The sequence below is a fragment of the Acyrthosiphon pisum genome, chromosome A3 (assembly GCF_005508785.2).
Source record: "Acyrthosiphon pisum isolate AL4f chromosome A3, pea_aphid_22Mar2018_4r6ur, whole genome shotgun sequence".
Lineage (NCBI taxonomy): Eukaryota > Metazoa > Arthropoda > Insecta > Hemiptera > Aphididae > Acyrthosiphon > Acyrthosiphon pisum.
The window spans coordinates 12,258,375-12,275,901 of record NC_042496.1 but is presented as its reverse complement, the minus strand read 5'-3'; the positions used below and the strand labels follow the sequence as shown (position 1 = coordinate 12,275,901).

The following is a 17,527-nucleotide window of genomic DNA, read 5'->3' as shown; positions in this document are numbered from 1 at the left end:
GTATGTGCGATGCAACTTCTCGCATAATTATCCATAGCCAGTGACGTTAGATTGTGGGAAATTTCCCTCCAGAGCACGTTTTATTAAATTTTCTTCCTCGATGGCCAATAAACGAATCTTTATATATATACACATATCCGTGCTGTTAATTCTGTTATCATTACAAGTCAAATTTTTGGTTAGCGTTATTTGATATCTATAATCTACGGTGGATTTGTGATTGTGTACTGTATAGGTACAACTACAACTACAAATTACAACCTATTGTAGTTGCCATGATTTACATGATACTGTTCTAAAATAAGTAATGCATACTACAACTTTGTGAGAGAACATAATATTGTTTCATGATATTGTGTATTTGTGTACTTACATAAAACGTTGTAAAAAAAAACCTGTGAAGGTACCTATTGTCGTTTTTATTTGGATGTGTTACCGTACCTATTGTAATCTATATTTTACGAATATACCTAAATTGTTTCATGAATTTAATTTTTTTCTAAAAAAATTGATTAAATAAGACAACACTTCAAATAGTTTTATGAAAATGTTTTTTTAATAATATTATATCTACCATTGGACTAAGTTGAATTATGTCAACTTTTTTATTGTTCAATTGCACATTTATTCATGTAAGTATATATTAAAATACTTTAAAGATAATAAATTGTTTATTTTACTTTCAGTTTTTATTGTATATGGGATTTTATTAGGGCTGGGCCATCATTACATATTCATCCTAATCTTAGATTAGAATTAAGGATAATGATGGTAAAAATTATTATTTATTATGATTTAGACCAGTGGTTCTTAACCAATGTTCCACGGAACATAGATGCTCCACGAATTTAAAGAAAGTATTCCACCCTCATTTGAAAATCAGCGAACAAATAAAAATGTTTGTTAAGAAGAATTTTTAGTTTCATTGTTTACAATTATATTATTTTATAATGACTTATATGTTAACTGTTATTTACTTATATAATTTTTAATATATCATGCGATTACTGTTTTATTTTATGCCTATGAACCACAAAAATCTTAAAAAGTTTTCCATAGTTCGAAAACGGTTAAGAACCATTGATTTAAATAGTAAAATTAATTTACTTGTCTTTAATATAAAATAGCGAATGTGTAAATAAAAACTAATTAAAAAAAATCATTTATATTTACATAGCATAACAATGTTAAATCAATGAATTCATACTTATATCTGGTATCAAAACATAGTTAGTTAACTAGAAAATCATGGCTTAAATATACTATACTCCGGTCCATGAGAGATTATTACAGTTTTACGCATGTATAGACTGATGGCATTCTCCCACTTTGTCCCATTCAGTGTATATCAAATACGCAGGGATGCGCGGAATTGAACGTGTTTCGGTTGGGACAAAGTAATGATGTATTGTAGGCCAGAGTAGAGATGTATAAAATATTATATTTTGATTATAGGTAGTTATAATTAATCTATTATTTATTTAATATCTATATTATAACACATACGACATACGTATGGGTAATTACAACCTATTTATATAAAAATCAATGTTTACTTGTCCTGTATAAACCCAAAAACTACTAGACTGTTTTTAATAAATTTTTTATCAATAGTTTCCTTGAGATTCTGGGGATGTAAGTACCTTAAACCCTAGGTATAGAATAGATCACACTACCTATAAGTTTAGGCTGTCAAAAATTGATTTTTTTTTTTAATTTAAATAATTGTCATTGGATACAAAGTATATTACTATTATAATTAAAATAAATTATGTTAGGTATACAAATATTTTAAGAAATATATTTTTTTTTTTAAAACATCTTTGAATCAAATATTTTTGAATAAAATAACAATGATTATTTTTATAATTTGCTTTCTTAATTTTGAACATATTTTTGATTTTTTTATGTAAACATATAAAGACAAATATCAATATTAATAATATTTTATTTACGCGTCAACCATTTATTGAATCTGTCTTCAGTTTTTTTTGTTAAAATAATGTCAACAATTTAAGTGAAAGTGAAAAATCATTGAATTATTCATTGTAACTGTGTTTCTATTATATAATACAACTGAAGCAAAAAAAAAAAAAAAATATAAAGATAGATTAAATTTAGCCCGGCAAAGTCAGGTAATACAGTTAGAACCTATTCTATACAAAGTGAAAAAAAATTGTAGCTTATAAATAATATACCCTTAATTAGTTACTTAGGGCCAGTATTACCATCTCCCGTTAAATTTAACCGGCCGAATTCGGCCGGTAATAAAATCTGTTATCAGCCGGTTAAGCGTAATCGAAGCATACCGATGATTGTAATACTGGCCCTTAATAGTTGTACTATTAAGATATTTACTATGATAACACTTTTTATCTATATTGAAGTTGGTATTATGTATTTAAAAAATGTCAACTCTTATTATGATTGTATGCCTGGATCATTTTTTCTTCAGTCTAGTGTATATATTAAGGTTGGAAATTCAATTTAATTTATCCAGAGGTCTTAGTAGGTACATATTGAAAAAAATTTAATCTGGATTAACAGATTTTCTTATTATAATTATTTATATTTTTCTCAAAAAAAGAATAATGGGCCTCACTGAGTATTCTCGTGTGGAGGAGGCCTAGGGAAATAGGAAATATTACTTTATATATTTTCTAAAATTAAATTTAAAAAAAAGGTAGGTCGGTACTTACCTACAAAATAGTTGGTTTCTTTATTGATAGGTATAATAAATATTGTTTGGTTTATTTTTATTGAATTTAATATGAAGAATTATAATTTATTGATACCTATTAAAATTTATTAAAAGTCAAGATAATATTTTATATTAATTATATTAATATTATAAACAAATATAATAATATACTATTGTCAAAGAAATTTTACATTATTATGAAAATTATATAGTAAAATCAAATGAAATAAAACATTTAAATCAAAGTTTTCAAAATGTTGGTTATTTTGAAAATATATTTTAAGTTTCCAAATATTCCCGTCCCTAGTACCTATGTTTAAAAATAGCAATATTAATATTTTATATTTGTATTAAGCTAGAGTAACATTAATTAAAAACTATATCATTCAAGCTTTTATTAAATTATTTATGGTTGTTTAAAAGCTAAGACGTAATAATCTAATTATTTGCTAAATATACAAAAAAAATAATATAAAGTAGTATAAATATAAATTATTTGTTGTTTTAACATAACAAAAATAATGTGGTAAAATAAAATGGTTCAGCTTAGTTTGGGTTCACTTGACTGATGAAAAAAGTATTCATTAATAGGCGTTATAAAATAAAATAATTGTAAAACATTTTTTTTTTCTTAACCTACTGTAGGACATATACATTTTTTGACTCTTACATATTTTATGTGTTGTTTTTTAGTATAACAGATAAATTTTATGATTTAAAATACATACTATTGTGATAGCTCTAGAGAAATTCCAAACATAAAAATATATCTATACAGTTTTTATAATTTACCCTACCAATAGTGTAATTTATTTAGAATTATTTATGTTTAATAAATTGAGCTTAACTTTTCAAATAGTTTTAACTTATTACCTGATCATTCTACAAAATGGCAATGTATTATGCTTTAAAATTTAAATAGAATTATCTTTAAGAATACATTTTTCAGCAGTCATGTAAACTACAATAATTATTAAAATTGCAAAATTATATTTGATATTTAGTGGATTATTGAGATTTGCATTTATATATTTAATACATTGGCTAAGTTAAAGCCCAGCCCTAAATAATAATGAAATTTAATTAAATGTGATATTCTAAAATGACACTTATTCTATTGGGAATTATTTTTAAAATTTTAAATTATTTAGTGATTTATATTATAAAATAACATACTATATATCTAGTGCTAAATGGAATCAGTAAACGTCGAAACTAGAGAAGACATTTTGCAAAGACATAGAAATGAGAAAAAAGACATGCAATGTAAGATTCAATCAATGAAGAAGTCTGTAGCAAAAGGGGATCGGAAGAAGAAAAAAGAAGTTGCTGAGCAAACAGCAGAAATTGAAGCCAAATTAAAGCATAAACATTTAGAAGAACTAAATACATTTACAGAGGAAGACAAAGAACCATCTCTCATAAAAAATTTACAAGAAGTTAAAATTAATGATACTGCTGCTAAAGTTAGTAGAGCTGAAAAACGGCGATCAAAAAAAATCACTCAATTGAAAGAGAGGCAAGCATTAATTGAAGAACATGATATTCAAAACATTGGCGGTACACGACATGTAGAAACTCAAATATTAGTTAAGAAACTCAAAAATCTAGGTTTTGTTATTTTTGATATTCCTTCAGACGGTAATTGCTTATATAGTGCTATTGTACATCAGCTTAAAGAAATATGTGGACAAACTTTTACTGTACCTGAAATTCGACTTAAGACGTCTGACTTTATCAAATGCAACAAAGATGACTTTATACCTTATTTGAGCCATCCAGATACTGGAGAAATGTTAACTGATGAGCAATTTATTGAATATTGCTTTCAAGTAGCAAATTCAGTTCAATGGGGTGGTGAAATCGAATTAAGAGCTTTATCCCACATATTCAAAATACCAATCAAAGTAATTCAAGCTGAAGGATCTGATATCACTATTGGAATAGAGTATACTAATTGTAATAAAGCATTAATTTTAGTGTTTCATCGACATATGTATGGCTTAGGTGAACATTATAATTCAGTATGCTCAATTTAGTGTGTATTCATGCTGTATACTGAATCTAAAATTCTAATATTGATTAAATATATATTTTATTTGGAAATATATTGCATTTCTTAATCTAAAATTATTCTTATTCTATATTTTGAAAAATAATTTGTTAATTATTCTTCACCTAATAAACACATTGTTGTATAAATAAATGATCCGTATTTACTGCATAGTAAGTGGAGTTTTTATGTATAAAAACAAATCTTGTGTTAATATTTTATCTATTAAACATACATATTGATAGCATTATATCTATGCATTACATATTTTTTTCATATTGTTTTTAAGCCTGGACTGAGAGTAGGGCTGGCGGTATTTCAAATGTTGATACCGGTATGTATGGTATTTTCGGTATACCTCTGAAAATACCTTCAGACCTAACTAAGAGTATGTAAAAGATTATTAATTTATATTTATAAAAATGCAAGATAATTTTTGTGATTTTCTTAAGTTGATAATAATGATTATATAATGGCAAGTGAAAAAATGTATTGATTTTGTAATTAAATACTATTTTAAAAGTATAATCCCAGTTGTCTTTGTCAGTATTTATGCTAGATACATAAACTTTTAACTATTAATCACATACTTATAATATAAAAAATCAGTCGATTTTGTAAATAGCGATAAAAAATCCCTGTGAAACAACAATATCCTCACATAACATTTTTCAATGAAATTGATTTAATAAATGATTTTAAAATATTGAATAAATATAACATTATTGTTTTTAGTTTACATACTTATGATTAATTAATGTATTAAATTAAATATTGTATAAGTTCATTAACCATTAAATTGAAAACAGGCTAGATCAAGTTTTAAAGAACCATTATATAATGAAAATTAAAAAACCTAGCTATGTTGAAAATAAACATTGAATAAATTTTAAATAATTTGATTTACTTTTATGAATGTTATATCATCACTATCAAACATTAACAATATAAATAAGTAACACTAATAATATTTTGTTATGTTATACAATACCTAACATTTTCCATAAAAAATAATAAAAAGAGTTTTGTTACTCCTAAATAATTTTGTTGTTCATTAAAAGAAAAATCATTTTTTAAAATCATTGAATCAAGTAGGTATATATATTGAAATTATTTATTAATATTTAACAAAGATTTGTATTCCGAGGATTTTTTTCTAGTGTGAAATTCCTACTCACAATTTATTTTTTCAGATAACCGGTTTCTGTACATGGTGCAAATCCCTAAATTGTGAATAATGATATATAAAATTACTTACTATCTTAAAAATAGTAGGTATATTTTTTCTACTTGATAAACAATTTTTCTCTATGCCGTTAAAAAAAATGCACCAAAACCCTAAATCTGAAAATTATTATAAATTTGAATTCTTATTTATGTACCTAAATTATTACTTATTCAATTTAATATTAAATAACTATATACATTTTTGAAGATAATTTGCTATTGGTTTATATTTTATACAAATTTGATACATTTTATTTTTCTATAAGTAAATATAATTATATTTTTAGTTTCAATTTTATTAATTGGTTTTGCATAATCACATTTATAATATGTATATAATATTATTTCAATGATCATGCAAATAAACACATTTTATTGTTTTAAAAATATTTATAATAAGAAATTATTTTAATTATTTTTAACATTAATTAAAATACATTTTTAATTAAGTATAAATTATTTACCTATTTTGGATTTCTTTTATGCATTTGGTTTATGTTTCGTAATTTGTATAATCTATATTTAGTAGTAATACACATTATAGTTAGGAAACAAAAGAAAATGATTTATTTTTCAGCTTATAGTGTTGATATTAGTGTCTTCTACAAGTTCTTTCCAAAATAACCTTCTACACTCAATCACTGGTGTTGTTTCAAAAAATAATTTCTCATATTATACACTACAAAATAGAGGATATATTTCTATTGTATTAATATCTAAGTAAGTAGTTTTTAACATGTTATACTAGTATATTAAAATATATGTATTTCTTATAATTTAGAGAGGGCGACGCTGATTTATACGTATCTCAGCCTCATATTTCACATCATCCTACTTTTGATCCAGATACATATTGCCTTCAATCTACTACATGTGGAATTGATATTCTTCATATACCTAAATGGTAATTAAAAAATAAAACCTTGATTACTTACCATTATAATAATAGTTACAAAATAGAATTGTAACTTGATATATTTTAAAACTATTTTTCTTTACCTATTTGTATCAATCCTTTGACAAACAATGCCGATTATATATATTTTTAAAAGTTTTATCATGTTGATGTAAATCAGGCATGTCAAACTCAAAGTAATAACTGGACCAAATATATTGAATAGTTTAGTTTATGAGCCGCACATATAAATGTATTGAAAAAAATAATTACTAATTACTATTTCTTAACGATACTATACAATACTTATTAAATTACAGTTTATCAGAAGATAGTCAGAAAAGTCATATGATATATACCTCTCACTTACACGGTTGTGACACAAAATAAAAATTCTATGATTTTTTTTTTTACTAATTTAGTTTTTTAATTAATTGTTCATTAATAATGCTTTCTGAGGGTCATTAAAAATGAGCTGAGGGCCACATGCGACTCGCAGACCGCGTATTTGATATGCTTGGTGTATATATATGTTTTTTCTTTATTTTATTGGGTCTTATCTTATGAACTGACTTATTTTTCATACACTTATATAGGATTTATTTTTACTTCAAGATAAAAATAGAAATTTATAATTTTTTTTTTCATTCCTTATTTACTTTATAAATAGCACTTGTGATCGGAATATTCTTAATTTGGTCCTCTAAATATAAACTAAGCAAAGAAAATGATAAAAATCTAACTATTTCAGTTAAATTAGTTTATATTTCTTCAATTTAAGTTCTAAGTATAATATATTAATACATAATATATTATATAAACATACAATTTACTAACAAAAATTATAAAATTTTAAAATAAGTTATTAACTGAGAGTAATCAGTGGCGGATTTAGGGAGGGACTTAAGAACTGAAGCACCCACCGTTCTGTTCATCTTTTATTTTTATAGCAAATTACAAAGTTACCATGTAGAATTAAAAATATTAATGTAGACCACAGATGTAGACTACCTTCTACCAAAAAATAGGTTAATTTTGTTTTACCCCAAAGTTGTTCATTTATCATATTTAGGAACTTTATTATCAACATAGCACCCACCCACCATAAAAAATCTTAGATCCGCCACTGAGAATAATAATGATATATAATATACTTTATTAACAATTTACTTAAAAAGTTACTGTTTTACATGTTACCAAATAATTTTTATAAAAAAAAAAAAACTTTTTAAAATACAATAATTTCATTAATTTAAATCTGATAATAAACTTAAATTAGCTAATTTAATCAGGTACTTACATCGAAATGATTAATAAAAATTATTAATTAATAGTTATTCATTAATTGTATTTTTTTTTTACTTTTAACAAATTTTTATATAGTTTATAATTTAACAAGATTGATTTAAATTAGTTTTGCAATTCCAGAAATCAGAATCCGAAATATAATTTAAATATGATTGCACAGCATTATATAATAAATTATGTTTTATTAATTTAACAGAAATTAAATTTGATAAAACAATTGGTCAAATATCCTGTAAATTTTCTTAAACAATATTATTTATTTAAAAAAATAATAGATTTTAGGAATATTAAAAGATAACAAGTAAAATGTTGTTTTTATTTAGTATATTAATTTTCTTGTTTAAAAAGAAATATCTTTGTTAGTTAAAATATTACTTTTATAGTCTTACATATTTGTATGTAAGTCCCGTATTGGGTTAAATTTAAATTTAATAAACTTATTTTATGCACCATTAAATATTATATTAAATGTATTATAGGTTTAAACGGCCTATATACCTTGGTATTTATGGTCACCCGTCTAATGAGATTGCCAGTTATACATTAGACATAATTCAAAATTCAGACCCTGGTGAAGAATTTAACTTGAATTTATTTGAATCCGAAGAAGAAAATGAAACTTTATCTATAAATAATGACAAAGCTAATGACAAAGATAATGACAAAGATAAATATGTAAGAAATTAAATTAAATAACTCTTATACTATTACTAAAAAATAACAATTGCAAATACTTCTTTAGAAAAATTACCGTGGTGTTTCAGATATTTTATTTGAGGTAAATAATAATGAAAAAATATTTAAATAAAAAATTGTTTTTGTTGTGCAACAACATCATATTCTTACTAAGTACTTAAGATAAATTGTATATTAACTTTTATCATTATTATTATTTAAGCAAATGGGTTTAACATTTGAACATATGTTATATTCCCTTGGAATAACACTACAATTAATTTGGAATTTTATTGGTATCATCATAGAAGTATTATTTTTATGAACGATAATTGAACAAAATGCTCCCATATGAAAATCAAATGTTTCTGGATATATTACATGAGGATGGCCTAGTAATATGTGCTAAGTAAATTTAATATTTATTTTATCTAATAAAATTATATTATTTTGATCATAAAATATTTGTGTAGGGGTCTTGGATTGGAAATTGTGTTATTGAACATAATTAAAGTGTTTTGTGACCCTGGTAACTTGGTATTAGTTGTTGGTTCATCCACTCCCGAAGAAGATTTTTGGATTACTCAGTTAAAAAAAGATGGTATTAAACCATTACCAAAAATACTATCTGCTGACACTTCAATAGCTGAAAGGTAATTCAATATAGTATTCAGAATTATTTTGATCCATATATTCATATGTCAGGCGAGTTACTTTGTTTTCCTGTTTCCTTAATTTTATGGGAAAATGAGAAAACATGGTGGCCACCTTGATAAATATAAGAACATGTGTACATAATAATATACATTCATTTCATATCATTATATATACATTTTTTAGAGAAAAAATCTATCTTCAAGGTGGAGTATTGTTTGTATCATCCAGAATATTAGTTGTGGATCTTTTAAAACACAGAATTCCTATACCTCAAATAACTGGATTTTTGGTTTGCAGAGCTCATAATATTTTAGAATCTTGTCTAAGAAGCATTTGCTCTAAGATTGTATCGTATGGAAAACAAAGTAATATTTATGTATTAAACTAGTAATTCTGTAGTAAAATCACTACAGTTTTCTTAAAAGTTTTGAAAACTTTTAACTGTTATTACTGTAATATCTTTCTTTTAATATGTGTTGTTAATATTGGAGTAAATGGATCTATTATCATAGTAATAATATTTTCTATGTTTTTTCCAATATTTTAATTTTGAAGTTATGTATATTTTTAAATTTCAAATTTGTAGTATTTTACATATTTATTACTAATTTTATAATTAAAGTATTGAAAAAATAAATGTAGTCTCTTAAGATGACGTAACACTGGTATTTGTCGTCTCTGTCTTACCAGTGTGTAATATATCAAATGCAGAACACTTGTAGCTTCGTTAGTTTAAACATTAGAGTGAATAGACCTATTACAAAACTTGATGGTAAGAACATTATCTGTGTTTGTACTTTTTTTTTTTTTTACGATAATTTAGTTTTTAGGTGAGTTATGAGCATTTTTAATTTACGGTATATTATATAATATTAAATATATGCATAAATTGCTAAAAAAAATTTTATAGTAAAAAACCAACATACAAAAACAAATAATATTCTTACCATCAATTTTCATATAGGTCAATTCACTCTTAATTTTTAAATTAACAAAGTTACATGTGTTCTGATGAGCGTTAATTTGGTATGTTACGTATTTGTAAGACGGAGACAACAAATACCAGTGTTACCAGTTGTAGTGCTATAATTATTACAATATTCCATATTTAATTCTCAGAAAAATGCCAACAAAACTTACGTTAATTCTTATTATCAAAATTCATGTAGTACATTTAAATATAAAATAAATTTAATAATTTTTTTTCAGAGTGGATTTATTAAAGCTTTTTCAGCCTCGTCACAAACATTTACTTATGGATTCACTAAAATTGAAAGAATTATGAAAACTTTGTTTGTTCCTAAATTATATCTTTGGCCCAGATTTCATCTCGCTGTTAAGTCAAGTTTAGATAAAATAAATGTAATATAACAAAGTTCTGTTATAAATAATTATTTATAATTTTAATTTTAAATTTATTTATAATTTTAGTCTGAAGTTATAGAGTTACATGTAGAATTAACTCCGGCAATGATAGAAATCCAAACATCTTTACTTGATCTTATAAATTATTCAATTAAAGAGCTTAAGAGACTCAATCCTTCGGTAAGCATATATATCTGTTTTGGTATCATTATTTTTGCTTAATATTATTTTATGAATAGCTTGATACTGAAGAAATTACAGTTGAAAACAGTTTATCAAAATGTTTTCATAAAATATTACAAACCCAATTAAATCCAGTTTGGCATAGATTAAGTAGCACAACTAAGCAATTGGTGTCTGACCTTAAACTTCTACGGAATTTAATGATGTAAGTGAACAAATATATTAAATAATTAAAAAATTCATTCATACCTATTTATTTGAACATGACATGTTATTATTGTTTGTTTTTATTTACATATCAATTATTTATTTTTTAAAAGTTATTTAAATATGCACATGTTTTAGATCTGTCACATCTTTAGACGCTGTTCGATTTCAATCCATGTTATCAAATTATTATTCTGTAGATTATGTGCATCGTAGTTCAGGATGGTTATTACTTGATGCTGCAGAAACATTATTTATTACTGCTAAACGTCGTTTGTTTAATTCTAAAAAAGGTAAATATTTAAAAATGTTTAAATAACTAAATGTCATTAATGCATTTTATTTTATTTAGAAATTTGTCCGGAACATAATCCCAAATGGGGAGGATTGACTGAAATTTTAAAAGAAATTGGACAGAATTCAAAAGATAATGGTGAAATTGTATTAGTACTTGTACAATCTGCCAAAACATGTTGTCAATTGAAAAATGTAATATAGTTATTACATATTTTTAGCAAAATAATGGTTAATACAGTATACTTAATATTTTGAAAATACTTTATGGTTTATTTAGCTTCTTGTCAAAGGAGCGGACGATTTACTCTTATATTTGTATAAAACGCATATTAAAGATAAGCCAATAATACCTACGCAAAAGAATACAACTAATGAAGAATTTGAAGTATATGATAATTTAAACAATGAGGAATTGGATGAAGAAAATTTTAATAATTGTTTCACTTTAACTCAAAGTAAAAATGAGGATGGATTGACGTTCACTGAATGTGCTAATGAATCTCGGGTATACAATAATATTTTTATTTGAATAATAATATGGCAAATGCCTAACTATTAATAATTATGATTTGAATTGTTTAATGTATACAGGGGTTGCCAATATTTTTCTACTAATGAGCTATTATAAATATCTGGTGATCGGCCACTATTTATTTGGGTATATTATTTATATTATTACATGCAGCATAATAATAAATTATATAATAAATAATAATATTCTGTTATTATTTCTCTATCGGAAAAACTTATTTTTTTCTTCACTAATAAATACTTACTTTGTATATGAAGTGTGGTTAAAATTATGGAAATTATCAACCGATATTGGTATAATTAATTTTTAATATGACTGTTCAATATTCCTCAAAAAATTGACCAGTCATTTGCTATTGACTTGTTGGCAACCCCTGGGTCTCGATTTATAACATTATTCTGTATCATGGTTTTTCTTTCTTTAATATAATATATCATATTATATAAAATTAAATAGTATATGGTTTATGATAAATAATCATAATTATAATAATTATAATTTGTTATAGAATGAAACATTAAAAGAACCAATTATAGTATTACAGCAGTATAAAAAAGATGGGGATTTTTTATCCCTTCCTCGTACACTAAGAGAGTTACAACCTAAGTATATTGTTATGTATGATGCAAATATGACAGCAGTTAGACAAATTGAAGTGATATTTATTCTTTTTAATACAATTACAATACCTGTAATATATAAATATAATTTTATAGGTATTTCAAAACTCTGATGCGAAATTGAAGTTAGTTGTTTATTTTTTAATATTTGGAGGATCCACTGAAGAACAAGCTTATTTAACCACTCTTAGAAGAGAAAAATTACTTTTTGATTTTCTAATCAAAGAAAAAGCGGTATAAATAATTAAATTATTAAATAATATTTCATTATTATTATTAACATTGTTGTATTCATATTACTGTTATTTTAAATTTAGGTTATGGTTATACCTAAAGGTCAAGATGGTAAAGATGAAGATTGTCCTGAATTAACTCGTGATCTGGGTGTTCACCCTTCAGAAATGCTGGATGATGACGATAAAACATATAAACCAGAAGAAAAGATTGCAAAAAAAGAAATTCCTAAAGTTATTGTTGATATGCGGGAATTTAGGTCGGATTTGCCCGTGTTACTTCATCGTCGTGGCATTGACATAGAACCAGTCACTTTACAAGTTATTTACATTATTAAAATATTATTTTTTTTTGTGTATTATTTTAAATTATTGGTTTAGGTTGGTGATTACATTTTGACACCAGAAATGTGCGTAGAACGAAAAAGTATTGATGATTTAATTGGTTCTTTAAAATCTGGTAGATTATATCATCAAGCTTTAATGATGTGTCGTCATTATACAAAACCAATATTACTTATAGAGTTTGATCAAAACAAACCATTTGATTTACAGGTAATTCTTTGCTTCATCATGTTTATATAGATACTTCAATTATTATTATTTTCATCTCAGACTGTTAGGTATAGTTGAGTGGTGGATTAATGTACTATTGTCAAAATACTGATTTTTCTGGAGAAGCGATTTTCTGTATCTTAATATTTCCAATAAAAACAAACCATTTACAACCAGACAGATCAATTTGAAAAAAAGGTTTTTTTTTAAATTATTTAATAATATATTATTTATATTTAAAACGATTCAAATGTGTTAAATATTTTAGTTATATTTTTAATTTAATTTAAAACTTAATTAAAATATTTAGGTAAAACTAAATTTTTGTAAGTTTTAGAATAACATTTTTATTTCCCTATATATAGGTATACGTACAACACTGCTAAAAGTACGTTTTGGCGTAAAACTGGAAAAAATACATTTTGATTTTCTAAATATCATTTTTATGTATGGAAAAAGTACGTTTTGATCTATCCTGACGAAGCCAATTGATGTATCAATATTTTTTCTATAAGAATCGATACATAACTCGATTTTACCAATTTTTGCAATAGTACGTTTTGGATTTCCACCCCTCAATTATTAATTCAAAATATTATTTAATATGCTTGTATAATACATATATAGTTTTAATGTTATCTATATTTGATACTCTGTTCTACATAAAAAAATTACTTGTTCGGCCGACTAGGGTACATATTGCATGGTCTTACTACATGACAGGCGTACATAATACAGATGACTACCATCCAAAAAAACTGGTTTGCCACCTGAGTTGATTTTTATGTTAAACAGAGTATAGAAATGTAATATATTTTATAAAAGCATATTCAATACTTATACAAGAGACAAAATTCAACGAGTTTTGAATGCCTATAAAAATTCAAATTTTTTATGTTATAAATTATAGTGTTTACATATTTATATATATTATGTATAAATAAAATAAAGTTAGTATGTAACTAATAATTAAATTCAAATAAATATTTAAATTTCAGGGAAGATTTTATCTTAGCAAAGATATGACAACTAGCCATCGAAATGACATAACTTCTAAGTTACAATTGTTAACTTTGCATTTTCCAAAACTTCGATTAGTATGGTCTCCTAGTCCTTTTGCTACATCAGAACTATTTCAAGAACTTAAGGTATATTAAGGTTAAAAATTAAATAGTTCTAATTTTAATTAAATTTATATTAATATATGATGATCCTAGCTAGAACTAACTAAATTAAAATATTATGTAAATTCAGGTATTAAATCAGAATAATAGATCTTTAGTTTCATATATCAACTTTTATATGTCATTAATTACCTAAATTGTTTTTGTATAGGAAGGAAAAAGCCAGCCAGTATCATCAGAAGCTGCTGCAGTTGGTTTAGAGGCAGGACAAAATTTTGATGAGGAAATATACAATGCCATTATTAAGGTTTATAATAATTATAATTACCTAATATTATACAAATGTGAATTATATATTATTGTGATATTGGTTATAATTTCAAATTAACTATATATTGTTATTGTTTTTATTTTTAATAATCGACTAATTTATAGGTTCTACATATTTCATTTAATATACATATTGATGGTAGAAATGCTAAATTATTTACTCTCAAAAATAATTTTCAGGGGAAACTAAAGCATTATAGTTTTATTAGGTTTACAGTTTTCTTTTAATAACAAAAATTGATTTTAGCATAGCATTAAAAATGTTAAATAATGATTTGAGGCTTTGAATACTTATGCCAATATTTTAATGACCAAAAACCTCAAATTTCTTATAGGTAGTGTGGGTAAATCACTTGTCTTTTCTACTACTACTGTACAATTATTTAATTGGTAATGTCAAAAATAAGGTATTATTCCCATGAACGAATTTATTTGCTTAGATATTTTTAAGATAATAAATATAATTTGAAATGTTACTTTAGATCGATAAAAATAAGTATCTTATTATGATTTATAAATAAATAATATTATTAAAAATGTTTTTTTTAGGATTTTATGAGTAAATTGCCAGGGGTAACTACTCAGAATATATTAAACTTATTGAATAAAGGACAGTCGCTTACACATATGTTGAAAATGTCATTACAAGAATTAAAAACAATTACTGGTAACTCTCTAGATGCAGAGACTTTGTACAATGCACTTCATAAAAAAGTAAAACCAACCAATGAACAATCTAGTGGTAAACCTCAATCAAATAAAGGTTTTCGAGCAACAATGAATAAAAAACGATTTAAACATACAAATTTAAAATCAAAATAGTCCAAAAAATATGTAATTTTTATGCTTACAATTTATCTATTCCTATATGAATATAAAACATTCAATTATCATGCATTAAAATGTAATGTATTTATTTGGGAAATAATTTTTTATTGAATTTTTTTTAATAGCTTACTAAATAGTTAATAGTGTCATGTTTTGCATTATTTGTTGAAATTACATCTTATATTTTTTTTATCAACCTTGTAACTAAATTAAATGTAATTGATGTACTTAAATTTGTTTGGTAGTATAGGGCGGGCCAATGTTTTCCCATGCACCTAATGCAAGATAACACTGGACCACCATGTTTAGTATTATAATGTTCATGTTCTTATTTTATTTATATGCACTAAATCACAGCAACTATATGTTTAAGATAGTCTGTATAATGTTTAATTATTTTTTAAAAATGATTGATCTATATATCCGATAGCTCTGCATTGTTAATTTAATTTAAAATGTCTATTTTTACAGACCTCAAAATTAATGATTCAATCTTAGTTTGGAATAGAGAGTTACATAATCTATTTAAAATAAATTTAAGTTTGAACAATTTACTTATGAACTTAGCTTGTGAGATTGTAAGAATATATTATATTATTATGTGTACGTAAAAAAAATACATTTTTATAATCTGAAGTGTGTAAATGTATTGCATTTAAATATTCAATCACATTAAAATATCGTACAGGATAATATTTTGTATAAGTTATTTAACAAATATTGAAATAGATACTTACACCTTCCTATTATTTATTAAAATCTTTACCAATAGTTTTATTCAAAGTTATAAATTTGTTTTACTACCTATGGAATATTATAAAATCAAATAAAGGAGGTGACAAGTTTTATCACCTATCTGTTATAAGGTATAATATTGGCAAATATAAAATGACTTGGAAGTGTTCTAAGAGGTGCTCTATGAAATGTACCGGACAATTATACACCAATCTTGAAAGACAAGACCCCGAATTTAAACAGGATACAGTATTACTACACTATAACCAACAAATCTCCTATCTCAAGTTTAATTTTACGAATTAGCACCCATATTGTTGGATGACTATGTCCTACTATGTGTCTGAAGCGATTGTTCCACGATTCACATATATTATTCGTTCTGTGCTCATTATTTAAAGTGGCTTCAAAGACATTCTACGTTTTTGCTAGAAATAAAGGTTTAGTTTTTTCTTAACTTTATATTCATAAATAACATATAATATGGTTAGACGTTAGATCTTAGTCCTTAGACATAAGCAAATATTAATATTTAATAGTGACTTAATTTAATAATTATTAAATTTGGGACTTTTGTTCGGGGATTCAACAACTAGATAGCCGTCTTTATACGATAGTTGTGACCGTTGTGATGTTTAATCTCTTTTCTATGGTTGTGACCAATGTTGAAATCGGCCGCCATCTATAAAGCAGGCAATGTTTACATTTATTTAAGTATATATATATTTATCTATACGTCATATATATTATAATATTATTTTGTAAACATTACCTGTTTACTGTTTACTAAACAGTGTTTAGTAAATGGCGGCCGACTTCGATGACAAGAACTAAGAAGGAGACGGCCATCTAGTTGTATATATCTATGTTATGACGTCAGTACGTCACCCAATCAAGAAGGCGATAATAGGACGTTAGGTAACGGTGGTACCACGAATTAAGATATACAGGATACGAAACGGAAAGGTCTTATCAATGTTTTTCTGAAACCCGCACCTTCTT

General features: G+C 24.6%; 2 protein-coding genes across 2 annotated transcripts; both read left to right on the top strand.

Moving 5' to 3' along the window:
* The first annotated feature begins 279 nt into the window (after positions 1–279).
* Positions 280–5,001, top strand: Otud6b (OTU domain containing 6B). The gene is given in 2 exon segments (NM_001205000.1): positions 280–632; positions 3,889–5,001. A coding segment is annotated over 1 exon segment (846 nt). The 5' UTR covers positions 280–632; positions 3,889–3,894; the 3' UTR covers positions 4,741–5,001.
* Positions 5,002–8,926: 3,925 nt separating this feature from the next.
* On the top strand, positions 8,927–16,407 carry LOC100159509 (DNA repair endonuclease XPF). Its single transcript, XM_016807277.2, is given in 18 exon segments — positions 8,927–8,962; positions 9,083–9,268; positions 9,333–9,512; positions 9,700–9,841; positions 9,843–9,881; positions 10,726–10,878; positions 10,948–11,061; positions 11,121–11,269; positions 11,410–11,564; positions 11,624–11,760; positions 11,846–12,073; positions 12,609–12,755; positions 12,817–12,954; positions 13,038–13,274; positions 13,335–13,508; positions 14,507–14,656; positions 14,844–14,939; positions 15,512–16,407. Coding segments are annotated over 17 exon segments (2,580 nt in total). The 5' UTR covers positions 8,927–8,962; positions 9,083–9,200; the 3' UTR covers positions 15,785–16,407.
* Positions 16,408–17,527: the final 1,120 nt, after the last annotated feature.